At 37.8% G+C, this 16,273-nt stretch overlaps 1 protein-coding gene across 4 annotated transcripts in view; it reads left to right on the forward strand.

Moving 5' to 3' along the window:
- Window positions 1-16,273, forward strand: part of ATRNL1 (attractin like 1) — a 626,998-nt gene that overhangs the window by 524,630 nt on the left and 86,095 nt on the right. For 3 of the 4 annotated variants that reach the window (XM_072971947.1, XM_072971950.1, XM_072971948.1), the window contains one exon: window positions 9,400-9,514. In XM_072971947.1, coding sequence (XP_072828048.1) covers window positions 9,400-9,514 — 115 coding nt within the window. Of the gene's footprint in view, window positions 1-9,399; window positions 9,515-12,156; window positions 12,295-16,273 lie in introns of those variants that run through there. The other variant, XM_072971949.1, reaches the window with a different exon arrangement.

A 16,273-nucleotide genomic window follows, 5' to 3' on the forward strand; every position in this document is an offset into this window, starting at 1 on the left:
CACAGAGCTTCTTGATTTAGTTTTATGATTGAAGTTTCAGAAATAAATGTTTTAATTTAACGTCCTCTTGGTGTAACAGATTTGAGCAATAGTTCAAGAAAAGAGTTCCTGATAAATAAGGTTTGTTGGTGTCTACTTGGGATGGTTTGCAGCATGTTTCAGTGAAGGTCGCTCAGAGGACCACTGTGTCCCGCAGTTGTCAGTCATGGCTGGGAAGAATGAGAAGGAGCTGATCAGGGACCTGTTTCATGGAGGATCCCAGCGTTCCTCTCTGATCTCGTCTCATTCCTGTCTATTCAGCACTTCCAAGGCTCAGTCCACAATGAACTTACAGCAGTTCCCACACAAGCTGTGTGCCTTTATGCCTCTGGGTTCCTGCTTTCCCTTCTGCCAGAAATTTCCATCCTTCCTCATTCTCCTAGTGAACTCCTAGTCATCTTCTGCAAGTAAAGTCTTTCCCCAGGAGAACTAATGGTACCCAAGTCCTCCCTCCACTCCCACCCTCAGGGCTCTGTGCAGGACTGTGATCACGTTTAGCTCGGACAGAGTTGCCGTCAGCCTGATTGCCCTGAAGCTTTAGCAGGGCAGGCCCTGTGCCTGTGTAGCACTCTACCCCCAGCTGCCAGCAGGGGGCACAACACATTTAGGTTTTAAATTGACTTGCTCTATCAGCTGCATGACTAAGGTCACATTTTGCATTTATGACATAATGTGTTTTGGGGATAATACCAAGATCTTGATTTTCTAACTTTCCTGCTGGTTTACATCTATCTGCTATAGATTGAGCTCTTTCTAACTTTTTGCCACAACATTTAGAGAGTTACCTTGTGCACAATTCGGAAAAGAACAAATACCCATTTATCCTTGAAATATTTATTGAACACCACAGCCTTCGGTGCCAGGGAAAGTGTCCTCTATGTTACACTTAATGCTCACAGTCAGATTAGACTTCTTGATAAAAGCAGAGAACAAAAACGGAGGGGAAGGGGTGGCAGATATGCTCAGTGACAGTGCTGACAGATGAGACACATGTGGGAAATTTGGCATTGAGATCAAATTTTTCCCACCCTATAAGCCATCAGTAAAATTCTCTCTTGGAAGCTTAATTTCTTAATTAATTAATTTCAAACCATAAACAGAGCTTTCAAAAATATGATACCTGCCTTCAAATAGTTTACTTTTGAGTTGAGCATATTCTTTAGTGGAACAGAAAGTAATTCTAAAGCAAACTGAGAACTGGGCAGAATGGCATCATTGTAATAGTAGCTGACTTTTATCAACTACTGTGGTATATACATATATATACATACACACACACACACATATGTAATATATATATATCCTTTAATCCTCTTAACAGCACTAGGAGGAAGGTATTGCTAGCTCCATTTTACAGCTGAGAAACTTGAGGCACAGAGAGGTTAAGTGACTTGATCAAGATCACACTTAGATGGACCAGAGAGCAGGGCCTTGAACCCAGGCAGTGGTTGCTAAAGGTTGTTCTCTTAACCACTACATTACCCTTCTTCTCCATGGTTACAATAGGAAAAATAATTTACTCCTAATTACTGAGACAGAGCAGATCGAGGAGGTCCTGGAATGGCCCTGAGATGGCGTATTGCAGATAGAACTTTGAGGTGGATCTTGGAGAAATGGTAGACATTGGCAAATAGTCTAGATGGATGAAATGGCCTGAACAAAAGCACAGGGTGGACTTAAGCAAGATGGGAAGTCAGGTGATTTGGCAAGTACATTTGTCTCTCATACACAGCTGTGTGTTTTTTGAGGTCAGAAAGGATGATTCCAATTTTGAATTAATGTATCAAGTGTAATGGTTAGGTTGCTTTTTGCACAGAACTATGGAGAAAATTACAGGTTGTTAAAAATCTAATTATGGCAATTATTTAACAGATCATCTATTTCCAATTTTTGAAAAATACTATCAGGAATCAACTTTTAAAGATAATCTGTTCAATGTCACCTCCTATTAACATGTGTATTTATTGACTAACTCAGGGGCAAAGTGTGATTATTTAATATCTCAAAAAGAGAGGTAACATCCCCCTTTTCTGAGGATATTTAGGGACCTAAATACCTGTGAAAAAATAGATGGCATAATACCTGTTCTCCCAATCCAGCCTCTTCATCCCCCAAACCAGTGCCACACAGTTAAAATAACAGCAAAATTCAGTTAAACCATATATTTTACTATAGATATAAACCTTAAATATATGTGTATATGAGTGTGTGTGCGCTTGCATGTGTGTAGTGAGAGATTTTGAACAAAGATCGAACACAGACATTTCAACAAAGGAAAAATATTTGGTACAATATGAAAATTAGGTTTACGATTGGAATGCCTTTGGAACCACAGGAGCAGCATACTGATTCTGTGAATATTATGTTTTATTCCTTTACATATTCCCACATGTAATATTTTATTCTCTTTGAATTTGCTTCCAGTGCAGTTTAACCTTGGTTTTGAGAGTGTCCATCAGCTTAATTTCTTTTATTAATATGAATTATTCTCCTAGCGAGTACAGCTAGCTAATGTGTTTTTCTCTTCATCATTCATGCAAATAGCAAATAAGGAGAGAATATGATTTTCACTTTTGTTTTTCTCTCAAGTCTAAACAGTGAAATCAGAGAATCTGTTTTTGAGATCTGGAATCTTGGTGTTTGTTGATCCTGTAGGATCAACACACTTGATCAGTTGTGAGCCAAGCCGTCAGGCAGACTTAATTCACTGTTCAGTAAATTCTATTTTACTAAAGTGACTAAAAACTAAATTTTATATCAATATAAACACTCATTAAACTGCAAATACCAAGTTGTGCAAGCTGTTGAAAAAGACTCATTTTTATTTATAGATAGATTCTGATAAGAATAGCATTAAAAGTGTTCCAACAGGGAAATGTTTGAGTGATTAATGTGCAGTTGTTTGCATTTTTAATATTTCACTCATATATCAGATTAGTATCTGTACATACTGTCAAACTTTACTCTGTCCTTGTCAAAACCTTATTACTGCTGACAGGTGTAACATATCCACATTAATCCTTAATTCCTTGATTCAATTTTCTAATTGCTTTTTTGGCATGCGATGGTGGCCATTTAGTATTATGTGATGTATTCATCATATAGTATAATAATGTGCTTTAAAAATTAGATGTGTCATTTAAAGAACCTGAGCAGGAAAAAAAAATTACTAAGGACTGGAAATTTCAAATTTCACTGTCCTTAGACTAAGTGTTAGATATGGTTATGTCACATATTCTGGAGGTTGTCCATAAGTCATAGTCACAGAATGTTAAAGAGACCTTAAAATCATCCAGCCTACTTGTTCATTCTCCAGTTGGGAAAACTGCCTCAGTAATATGCCCGACATCGCACAACTAGATAGTGGCATATGTGGTCCTAGCACTCACATGGTCTGAATCCTGGTGAGAAATGGGGCAGGTGTACCCATAGAATTTTTATAACTGGTATCTTTAAGTTGATTTCTCCTATTAACAGCCAAGCTTAGAAAATGAGAGGCTCTTAGGCTTCTTAAGCTGTATTTTTTTAACAGTATCACGTAGTGGTTTAAAACCAAGATACAAGAATCAAACTGATCTGGATTCCAATCCTGGATCTGCTAGCTGTGCAGAGTATCATCTGACCTCTCTGAATTTCAATTTCTTCAACTGCATAAAATAGAAAATAGCACAATAATGCATCTAAAGTGCTTAGCACAGCTCATAGTACCTAGGAAGTACTCCATAAATGTTAGCTAATACTATTTTTCAGTGTTTTATTATCCCTTTAATATCCATAATTTGGATAGAAGCTGAGTCATACCTACCAGTTATCTCACCATGTGACAATTTTATTTATTCTTTCATTTACTCCTTCACTTACCATGTGTAAGATGCACTTCGTTAGATGCTATAGGTAAGACAAAGAAGACTCCAACATGACGCCTGCCCTGGACTAGCAGGAACCTGGTAGAGACATACAGCGTGTACATCCAGACCTGTAGTACAAGACTGGGGAACATCAGTTCCCCAAAGTTAACACAGGCACCATGCGGAGGCTTTTCAAAGAGAAGAAGTGAGTACAGGACCAACTGACGTGAAAAGAAACTGGACCTGCCCTCAGGGAGCTTGTTCCAGTGGGAAGACAGGACAGTTAGTTGCCCAAGTGTCACTCAAGGTAGAAAATGAAAAGGGCCATAACAATGAAAGAACTAAGGAGGGAGAGACTAAAAACCTCAGACCAGGGAAGGCTTCATGGATGAGTTGGCTTTGTTCAATGTATAACTTGAGGACAGTTAGAGGCATATAGGAAGGATCTCCCAGACAGTAGAAATATTATGAATGAAGAAGGCACAGATTCTGGAATCCCCAGGCACAGGTGTTGAAGAGCAAGCAATTACGTTGACTACAACACAGAGCTTGTGCGGAATAAAAGATGCAGTTTGATGAGTGCGTAGACACAAGAGCCTGGCAACCCTGAAATGACATTTTCGATTTTGTTTCAGAAAGTGGCAGCCCTCAGCCCATTTAGACACATAGACATGTGTTGTTTTGTTTCGTTTTGTTTTGTTTGTTTTGGCAGCTAAAGTTTTGAGATTTAATGTTTAAATAAATTTTGTCCTTTCCAGTTCACTGTGGTGCCCACCACTTTTTACTGTCTTACTCTACAAGTTAAGACTGTCTTCTTACCTATTACAGGCAGTATGCATGGTGGTTAGGCAAACAGGCTAGGAAGACAGACTACATTTTTCCAAATCCTGGTTTTGTCACCGATTAGGTCTGCAACCTTCGTTATGTTACTTAAACTCTTTGAGCCTCAGTTTCATCATTTGTGAAATGAGAATGGTCCCTACCTCATGGGGTAGGACTAAACCCATGTTAAGCATTTGGCACAGCACAAGGCATGTTGTAAGCACTAAATAAATGTTAGCGATTATTGAGTTACCCGCCTGGGCCTTGGAGGAATTTGAGCTTGCAAGCCCTACTTTGGCAGTCCTGAAAGTTTTTGAGAAAGGAAATAACATCTTTTTAATCTTTCGAGTCCCAGAGTATTGCACCAAACTCTACCTAAATTGCAATCACTAGTCCAAAGAGAGCAAATAATTCTCTTAAATCCTCAGCTGCTGAGGATTTAAGTTTCCGGTAATGGGCTTCAGTGTGATTTCTCTAAGTTTCCACTCATTCATTCACTCACTCTTTGAGAGGGCCACCGGAGGAAGGAGCAGGTAGCCAGCTTTGCCCTTCAGCATCTTCTAAACATCCACTGATTCTTGTAGCAGCAGTTTCCCAGGAGAGATCCAGTGTTCAAATGCTGGCCTCCCTTTCAGCACATATTATTATGAGTTTTAAGAACTGTAATCTTGAAAATCCTAATGATTCCAGAAGCTTCTCTGGGAACTTGCTTGTCTTTAATAGCTGAAAAAGGGAAAGAGTTTAACGTAGAATTGTTGCTCCGAAGAACACGAACTTGAAGGTACGAGTCCAGTCGTTTCAAAAACATAAGCGTGAGCAAAACAAGTCTTTCATAAAAGCTCCGTGTGCTTCATAAACAAGGGCTGCTAATTACATAACTGTCAGTGATGTTTTTGGCACGGTCTAACACCAGCTTCTTTCGGTACAACAAATACGAAAATGCCTGGAAGTAAATCACAGTTGCTGAGTGCTGTGGGCAGACAAACCCCTGCCTTATCTCTTTCAAAGGCAGCCATGGAAAATGCATGATAAATTGCACAGTTCAGTGAACATGTTATGTCATTGTGAAATGATTTTGATTCATGGTTATGTATTTATTGCTAAACAACTGACAAACCTCAAGGCATCAGAAATATCGTTCATGGGCTTTTGCTATTTTCTGTTGCAAAGTACAAGTGCTAGAAAGTACTTCTTTTTCTTTAAAATTCTTCATTGAAAGTGATATTTGCCACAAAATCGGTGGAAATAATTTTTTAAATTATGTGAATTCCTACCAGCAGAATCAAAAGAGCTGTGCTAGTCACTAATATTTTAAACATAATGAATAATTCATATTTTTGCTAATATCCTTTTATGAAAATTTTATAGCTAAAAATAGACAAAGTTGTAGGCCAATTTGATTTTAAATTAGGATTATAATCTTCTTTCATGTAGTTTATCAATATAAAGAAATTTCTGAATATTTTCTGTACCATAGCAGTAGAATTAAGAGTGAGAGAATTATTTTAGGAAGATTTTACAGAAATGGCTTTTATGCAGGCACAATTCCTTTTCTCGTGGTCAAGATATTTTACTGCACTGTCTTTATCTGTTGCTGACTCTCTGAGGTTTGAAGTATTAAATAATGGATCCATTTTATACTTGAAATTTACAGGGTTTTTAAAACTAATTTTTCTCTCAGTTGGTGCTTTTTGCATCGGCATTTGATGTTTAAAACCTTTTATCCTAGTGTAAAAAACAGCAGAAAGGTAGCCTGACAAATACAATATGCACAAGGCACGTTAAAAGCATTTAATATTAGTTATTTTATCATCCAGGGTACGCTCAAATTGTTTCTTGTTTTTCTAAATCTTCCAAACCAAAACCCACTATTTCTCAACTGCTTGATCTGTTTTGTTTGTTTTGTTTTGTTGTGTTCATGAATGTTTTCTCTTCTGAGTTTTGTAATCAAGGATTTTAACATGACTTTGCATATTTTGAGTAGTGCCATTGAGAGCTTAAGAACAAAACAACGAAGAAAAGCTTGCCTGATGGTAGAAACGATCAATTATTTCTTAGGTATATTAAAAGGGATTTTAGTATTTCTAATATATCACCATCATTTAAACCTGAATTCATTTTATTTTCTCTTAGTATATTTTAACCAATTGACCTTTACATATACTTTGCATTTTATTAAATGAGAATAAATTTCAGTAACCTAGAAATACAGTTCAAAACATTCATAGTACTTTTCTTTCAGCCTTGGAATATGACAAGCCTATTCTCTAAATATTTACATCATTGGAGAATATCTATGTACTTATGCTGATTTTGGCTTAACATTTTCAAAAATAAGTCTGTTAAATTAAATGTAAGCTTTAAAGGGGAAAACCATAGATCATGTAACTTGATACAAGTATTGCAACGTTGCTTACAGCATTTTCTTGGAAGATTTTTAATGCCCTTTACTTCTACTGCTGGGGCCACTTTTACCTTCATATTGAAAACTCCCAAAATGTATCTAGATGAGGATAATTTTAAAACATGAGATTTATGTTGCTATAAAGAAGAATTCCTTTATAACCACATAAAACCGTTGTCACCAGAAATTTCAGTCTAAGTTTTGCATGAAAGGGGACATATTTTATCTTTAATGCCTCATTAAACTTTCTGGAAACGGCAATATTCTAAAATATTCTAGGTGGATGACTGCATATGTCTGTATTTATTCTGAAAAATTCAAATATCACCAGTGGGGGGGGGGACTAAACAAATAATTTGTTCTAATAATTAAAGCAGTGGATTTTTTCTTCTATTTAATTTTGCCGTTAAGTATAGGTGTCACTATGATATGTCAACCATGTCTCACCTGCCGCTTTTTGAGTAAAATAGCCAAACCACCATTCCTAGGCTACAGTGATATTCCTACTGTTTCAAAGGTGGCAGTGTATTTGAACCTAAATTCTTTGTGTGTTTTTGTGCACACATGTGTGTGTGGATTGTATGTGTTTAGACCTGTGTGTTCTTGCACATGTATTTATATGTATGTGTGCGGGTGCATGTTTTTTGTACTTTCACACATATGATAAACTGCATTGTGTGGTTAAGAATATGGACTCAGGAGGCAGCCTCCCCAAGGGTGAACCCCAGCCCTGCTGCTTTCTGGTCTTGTGAATTTAGGCAGGATTTTTTAACCTCTTGCTTCAGTATTCTCATCTTACAGGTTGTTGTAAGATAAAATAAGTTATATATGTATAGCATTTTGAACACTTAATCTGTAGTAAGTACTTAATAGAATATTAGCTATAACTGTTATAATAATTATCATACATTCATTTACTCAATTTTATATGTAAAGTCGGTATTTTGTATATAAATGCGTTGGTCGGTGATTATTACATATGTATTTTGCTGAAGTGATAATAAAGATATGCCTTGCTATATGTCAATTACATCTCAATAAAACTGGAAAAAATCTTTTAAAAAAATAGACCAATAGAATATTTTGGATTGTGATAATATAATTAGATAAACTATGTTATGTAGTCCATCATCAGTGAGAGAAAACTACTGTGAAAAAAAACAACAAAAGTTGCATAACTTTGTGGCTCTCAGGCCACAGATCAGATATAGTGAAATGCGTTCATTTATTCAAGTGCAGGCCTGTTACACATCTACCCTGTGCCAGGATTTAGTGTTAAAAGGACACATGGTACCATGTGATCCAGCAATCATGCTCTTTGATATTTACCCAAAGAAGCTGAGAATTTATGTCCACACAAAGACTTGCACATACATGTTTACAGCAGCTTTATTCATAATTGCCAAAATTTGGAAGCAACCCAGATGTCCTTCAGTAGTTGAATAGATCAATAAATTGTGGTCCATCCAGACAATGAAATATTATTCAGTACTAAAAATAAATGATCTATCAAACCGTGGAAAGACATGGAGGAACATTTAATGTATATTTTTAAGTGAAAGAAGTCAATCTGAAAAGGCTAAACCCTGTATGATTTCAACTACATGACATTCTGGGAACGGCAAAACTATGGAGACAGTAAAAAGATCAGTTGTTTTCATGGGTTGGGGGTGGGGAGAAGGAGGAATAGGCAGAACACAGAGGATTTTTAGGGCAGTGAAACTGCTCTGTATGATACTATCATGGTGGATGCATGTCATTATGGATTTGTCTAAACCAACAGAATGTACAACGCCAAGAGTGAACCCTAATGTAAGCTACGGACTCTGGGTGATAGAGATGCGTCAGTTCATCATTTTACACAAATGTGCTACTCTGATTGATAACGGAGGAGGCTGTGCATGCATAGAGGCAGTGGGTTTATGGAAAATCTCTGTAGCTTCCTCTTAATTTTGCTGTAAACCTAGAACTTCTCTAAAAAATAGTCTGTTAAAGAAAAAAAAAGTTAAAAATAGAACAAAGCTATGACTACTTTTCAAAAGTTTCAAAAATATATGTCACTATATAATGTCCCAAGAAAAATGTCTTCTAAATGTTAATAACCACCACTACAAAAAACTACATATTACTACAATAAAATAGTCAATCAAACTATTAAAAAATGAACAACGATGTGTCTGCAACCACTGTGAATGTAGCGTTTAGCTGATTAAAGCGTGGTAGGAGAAAGGTAAAATAGCAATGTCATGTAACATTTGCAAATTAAAAATGTGTTTTCTTTTTCAGGGGGCACCCAAACCAATAGCCATTGAACCATGTGCTGGGAACAGAGCTGCCGTTCTGACTGTGTTTCTTTGTCTACCACGAGGATCATCAGGTGCCCCTCCCCCTGGGCAGTCAGGTAAGATGAATGAGGAGCCATCAACAGTTAAGCAAAACATGCAGACAGAATAGAAGAAATAAACAAAACTAACAAATAACACAGTGAAGATATTTACAAGGTTCTAATTCAGAGCATGGTAAAATTTTGTTTGAATACAAACTTCTACCCGAATATCTAGATATCTGTCTTGCTATAAATTCAGATTTTCCAGTGTTTCTCTTAAAAGTATGTATTGAATATACATGTATTTGTATATAATAGACACATGCATGTACGTTCACACACACACTTTAATTTGTTGTTGTAATTACGATGCGTAATCTCACTACCAGGGCAAACACGTTCTTGACGCTTTGGGGCAGCTTCTTTTCTCCCAGTATGTGAGTCATATAGGATGCCAAAGTATAAATATGATTAGAAATTTGCTTCATAAATACAGAATCAAATGAGGGAACTTGCTTCTATGTTTGGAATGCTTTGCGGCATCAGCGGATGACAGCTCGATGCAGCCATCCCCGAATGTTTCAGGATATGTTCCTGCTGTCAGCACCAGACAGGTGGGGTTCCCGGATTCAGGGACCCTCTCCTTTAGATGGGCACAGCCAGCCTTTTCCTCTAATTCTCCTTTTCGTGCATAAAAAGCATATTTTGAATTTGGGGTAACTCTATGTATCCTCTCAGAAGTTTTCTCATTGCTATGATGTTATCCACATTGTAAACATGCCCAGTCTTGCGTATAACTTGTAATTAAATCACAAGCCATGCTTCTATCTTTCTTTTTTACAAACCCTATTCCATCTGCTTTCAATTTCTGATTGTTCTGTCTCCTGATTGTTTTCTCTAAACAACTCTCAGTGAAATGGATGCTTTTTGAGGGTAAGGGTGATTTCAAATCTATCTTTCCCTTCAGTTCCCCTTAAAGATAAAATAAAGTGCCAGAGATCTAGCAGTTTATCAATAATAGTAATTGATGATGAACTTGCCCCCCTGCTTATTTTTCTTTCCTTAGTTCCCTAGTTAGCTTTGACCTTGTGCCTTACTTTCCCAGTTTGAGTTCAGCCAGACACAAAAGTGGACTACTTTATACTTCATAAATTTTAAGATTTTCATGTAACAGAATTTTCCTATATGGGGGGAGAGGATTTCCATCACCTTCAGACTTGTGATTTATGGTACCTGATGATATCTCACTGCAGAAATTTCTACCCAAAGTTCACATGTAGGCTTTTATTCAATGAAATAAACCTTCTCACACTTTGAGTGAACACCTCGCTTTTCTCCTTTCAGAACCATCAAGGTAAGTGGGATGTAGTAAATATAATAGTTTGGCACTGGTCAGATAAGACGGATAATTATAGGTACTGTGCCCAGCTAATGGAAGCATTGTTTCAAGTCTGGGATGATTTCCAAAACAAACACTTCACTAATGAAAACAAGTCTGTGTGAGATACACCAAGGTTCTTCTAGATCCTTGACAAGATGACGTACTGATGGGCAGAGTGAAGTGAACTGCCAATACTCCGTCCCTTTAACCTTTGAAATCCTTTTGACTGATTCGAAAAATAGCAGTGTGGACCATTACCTCAGCTGTGTTTTATTACAGGTGCGTTACGATGACTAATTGTAGTAGTATCTTACGTGTGTGTAGTGTTTTACTCTTTACAAAGTATTTGCCTACTTTTCATGTTTGATCCTTATGACAAGCCTGTGTCCTAGGTATTATAAAACTCACTTTACAAATGAGAGACTCGGGGTAAGGAAAAATTGAAAAAAAGCACTGAAGTACAGAGCGAAACAACAAAAATACTTACTGCTAACATTCTAGGTAATTTTTCCTGGTGATCTGTAGCAGACAGCTTATTTCTCTATGATCCACAGTCCATGTCTTCACAAAGCCAAACATTTGGAGGAGTATTGAAAATGTCTATAAATAATACATGTAGACAAAACCTTGAGTTACCTCACCACACTTCTTACAGTGCCAGCAGATTGAACTGTGTTGAGTATCTATGTGCATAATTCAGGATGAGCTAGTTCTTTGTTTAAAAAAAAAACTAATAAATTTTTTTCTAGCTAACTGTATAGGAGCAGGAAGACTCACTGATCCTCCTTCTTCAAAATACAGTGTCATTTTCTGTCTGCAGTCTGCTTTGAAATACATCAAAAACATACGTTATTGATGGATGGATAGTAAGAATAGGTAGATGGACAGACATGTTGTAATGCCAGTAAAGTGAATGTTAATAGTAGAATCTAAGTGACAGGAATACTGGAGTTCATTGCAAAATTCTTTCCACTTTGCTTATATGTGAAATTTTTTACGGCAAGACATGGGAAACAAAATTATTTAAAGAACTCTTGACTTTACTGGGAAAGATACGGCAGTGCCTATAGGGGAAAGTTTCTAATGTTCACATCTGTGTTTTCCCTAAACAAGGCAAATGCTGACACCAACATACAAACTAAATGATTTATTTTTTTCAGCCTTCATCAAGATACTTGGTGTGTACCCAACCAATTAAAACTTAACATTGTATCATCCAATATTTGAGAGGAAACGCATTCCAGTGATAATTTGGGAACCATATTGGCTCTTGGGAGGGAAATGTTGACATTGGTTATCTCACTGCTAGAGTTTGGCTTATCTCATATTTTTACAGGAAATCCATCTGGGTGCCTGTGCTTATCACAGTGCCTACATAAAGAAAGCAGATCATAGATGTTTTTGATGATGATGGTGATGACGATGATAGGAGCCCTGGAAACCATGACTTCTATCTGTGAGACGCAGTGAACAACGATAAAATGAGCCGTTGGACTAGGATTCATTGATGCCCACCTTGCATGCCTAGGAACCTCGTGTTCTGAAGAGCTTCCTCCAGTATTGGTGCAGGGGTAGAGGCTGAGAGGAGTTAGGAAGATGGTAGAGGAGTAGCTTCACGGAGACTCCTGACCCCATCTCCACTATGTGAATGACAGGGTGCCCGGAGTCTTCTCTTGTCTCTTGTGCTATTTGTATCTCCAAATGTTAGCAGATCTATTCACCGATTAATTAGCATTCATTATTAGATTAAAAATCTTCTTGCAGTACTTTGCACAATTCCAAAAAAATTTTGTATCAGGTCCTTTTTTGAAATGTACCTTTCTAAATGTCGAGTGACGCTTTTCATAATGCACTCTGCATTACCATGAATAAAAGCATTTAAGAGAAGGATGAGTTTGGGGACATGGAGAAGGCAGAAGCATCCTATGAGCCTGGTGGTTTTCCCTCAGAACTTGAATTTCAGCACCAACAGAAAAATGATTCAGCAACAAGCAGGGGCTGGTTCTGGCCATCTCTTTTCAGTAGCGGCTAGTGATTTTTTTTAACAATTCAAAATATGGCATTGTCTTTGGACTTTATTCTCTTTCCACCAAGCAGATATTTCAGTAATATTTAGCAGGTAATAATTAGACATGGCCCTTTCAGTGTCTAAAATGTGTGAAGTCCCTTCGCTGGCTCTCATCTTAACAGAGGTCAAAAGACAAACTCCAGATTCGTTCTTTAGATTACCCCATGCACTAATCTTTTTTTTTTTTTTCATGTAATGAATTTAGATGTTTATGAGCAATTCTCCCCCTAGGTGGCTTAGAAGAGTAAAAGCAAAATATATTCAATAGGCTTTTTGCATTCCTGGAGCTGGGCTAATTAGGTTTCCTGCTCCCCAGCCCTGTACTCCTGCTGCTTCATTCCTGTATTTCTAGGAGCAACCACTGCCAGCCATGCCAGACTCTCTTGGGCTAACGTGGGATTTCTGCTGTTGGCATATGTACACAGTCAATTTGTCTTCTGACCTCAAAGTGGTTGAAAGTCTGACATCCTCATGAAAACATGGCATATCAAGTAACCCTGCTGCATGACACTAAACAGCCAAGCGTGCTTCCTCCAGTCACCTTGGACAGCAGGATCCCCAGGCATTGTAGAGTCACCTTAAGACGAAATGTGGACAAAGTAAATAGAGCTCTTCCACAGCGTAAATTGAAAGTGACCGTGATTGCTGTCACTTTGTGATAGAGGATTATGGATTTCATAGTTATGGATTCTTACTAATAAGAAGCAGATTAGCTTTTCTCACTGGATTTAAGATCCCAGCAGCCCAAATGTCCACTGCCAAAAGGGACCAAAGTGCTTCACCTAAATGTGGAATTTTGCCCTGATCTTGTCTCATGTTTGGTTAACATTAGAAAAAATATACTGCTGGAAAGTCTAAGGTTTGAACATTTTTTTTTCCTTTGGCTTAGAAGTTTTGGCAGGATGACCAGATAATTTGGAAAAATCTAGAAATATTGTACTATGTTTAAAATAATAGTCTACCCACAGTGTCACGGGTAATGACAAAAAAGGAGAACTTTGGTTTAATCAAATGAAAAGAACAAGAACTAATCATTCTGAGCATCGTAGCAGGTGCTTTATGTACACTTATGGTTTTATCCCTCTTCATGAATCTGAAAAGTAGCTGTTATTATCCCACTTTTACAGATTAAAAAAAAAACACTCTGAAAGAGATTAAATGACTTGTCCATGGCCAATACAGCTAGTGAGTGAGTGATCCAGAACTCAAACCCAGGGCCACCTGGATCCTCAGCCTGTGAGATTCTCCCTCATCACTGCGCTTCTCTGGATAAAGACCCAGGGGCACTCTGGAGAGCCCTTACTCCTCGAAAAGCTTTATATCCAAAGTCAAAGAGGAAGGACCTGGAGGGGTCTGCTATGCATTGGGCTTAAGGGGACAAGAAGGATAGATTTATCTTTCCTGGTAATTTCACTCCAGAAATTTGGTAAGATGCAAATATACACGTGCCATGGCATGTCTTCTAATGGAAGTATGACTCTGTGTCTGTAACAGCAACTGGGGGCATGCGATTGTAGGAAAAGAACTTCAGCTTGTATGTGTGAATTATGAGTTTGGAGTCACGAATCTCAAGACCTGGGTCCAGCTCTGCCACCAGCTAACTGTGTGACCAGGTCTTTTAGTCCCTAGGTCCTATTTTCTCACGTATAAAATGGTGAGATTGAGTTTGATTACTAGGATGGATTTCACTCCAATCCTACTGTACAGTTCTACTGTAAATTATGCTCAGTCGCACCAGTTTGGGGTAGGAAGAGCAAATAGCTTGTTTCTAAGTGATATCTTAACTTGTCTTTCTAAATGCACAGGACCAGTTGAGAAACTATATTCCTCTATGTTGCTGGTGAGTGAATAGACATAATTAACACTGATCCTTAAATTAAAAAAAAATTTTTTAACAATGTTATTAATAAAGGCTAGTTCTCAATCTTTTCAGCGTGTTTGAAAGATGTAGATGCTTCATGCTGCCCCATTTTAGAAGCGAGTGAAAGAAATCTCTAAGCATCTGTGAGAGGTAGAGGGTCTCTGAAATTTCAGATCGACTGAGAGCAGACTCCAGGTTGCTGCCCTCAATGCAGCACTCACGCCTCTGAAGCCAGTTTTTTAAAGCTGATTTACGTTTTCCAGGAGCTCCTGGAGTTTCTTGCTTGTAGGACTCTGCTCTCCTTCCGTAACTCTGACCCAGTATCTTCACACTTGTAGAAACCCACCCGTTGATCTAATCTTAGCACTCTCTTTGTTCGAGGTGGCTGGAATAAGAAGTAAAACCGCTTAATTGTATCAAAATTTCGTTATAAAAATCCATTATATGGGTTACCTTTTAACCTGAAATTCAAGTATAGTTTACGCCCAACATATGTGTCTTCACAAATAAGAAAGAAAAAGCGGGCACCCAAGGCAAAATAAGCTACAAGATTAGGCAGCGAGCCCAGGAAACAGCAGAGATAAGAACAAATGTCTGAGATTATTGTTAATAAATATGACCCTGTGTCAAAATAAAATACTGGATATTAAAAGGACCCTAAAATCAACAGTAGGAGCTAATTTTATCTTCTATCCAAAATATAATTATTGTGACTCTTCATTTGTTACCTAATTCATTGGAGAAATATTTGAAAGTGTCTGATCACGTCAGGCACTGGATATATGGTAGTGAACAAAGCAGAGCCCTTCCCCCATAGAGGTTAGAGCCTATGTGAAAATAAACATAAACAAGTAATCATGCAAGTAAACTCATAATTATGAAATATGTTAGGTTTTATGAACGAAGAATAGAGAGTGTTATGAGAAAGAGGTGAAATAAAACTAATACACAGTTGCTAAGCTTCGTATCTTTCAATAGTAGTGGCCAAATGAACAACATAGTCATTAAAATGCTCCTTTCTCAGTTCTCACTTGTCATCATATCTCTGTAGGGTTTAACTGGTGGAGAGCTCCTCCTCATGCCTCTCCAAGCTCTGGAAACTCCTTCTGGTGTTCTTTGCCTTGATCGATCATAGGTACCTACTTAGAGTTTACTTAGAGAGAATGGATGTGGAGCACGTGCCCTGTGTTCATTGTCTGCTTCACCTGTTCTCTGAGTACAGATGGGCATTCCCTGAGGATTGATCCTGAGCCAACTTCTTATCCTTATCCACTCTCTCCTTGTAGAGTCATGCCCTCTTTGCTCATTTAGGGGGCTTCTCAGATGCCAACTCCAAATTCTGTGGTTCTCCAGCCAGCACTGGATTTTTTACCGTTTCAGTATAAAGTCACTCTTCCTTCCTCTCCTCCCGTTACCATTCCTACCCCCCAGACCAGCTCTTTCTTTTCCCCGACTTTACTGTTTTTGTAAAGTCATTTCAGAGTGGCTCAAGTTTGAAACTTTGGAGTTAGCTTTTTTTCTTCT

This window comes from Vicugna pacos, chromosome 11, assembly GCF_048564905.1.
Source record: "Vicugna pacos chromosome 11, VicPac4, whole genome shotgun sequence".
NCBI classification, from domain to species: domain Eukaryota; kingdom Metazoa; phylum Chordata; class Mammalia; order Artiodactyla; family Camelidae; genus Vicugna; species Vicugna pacos.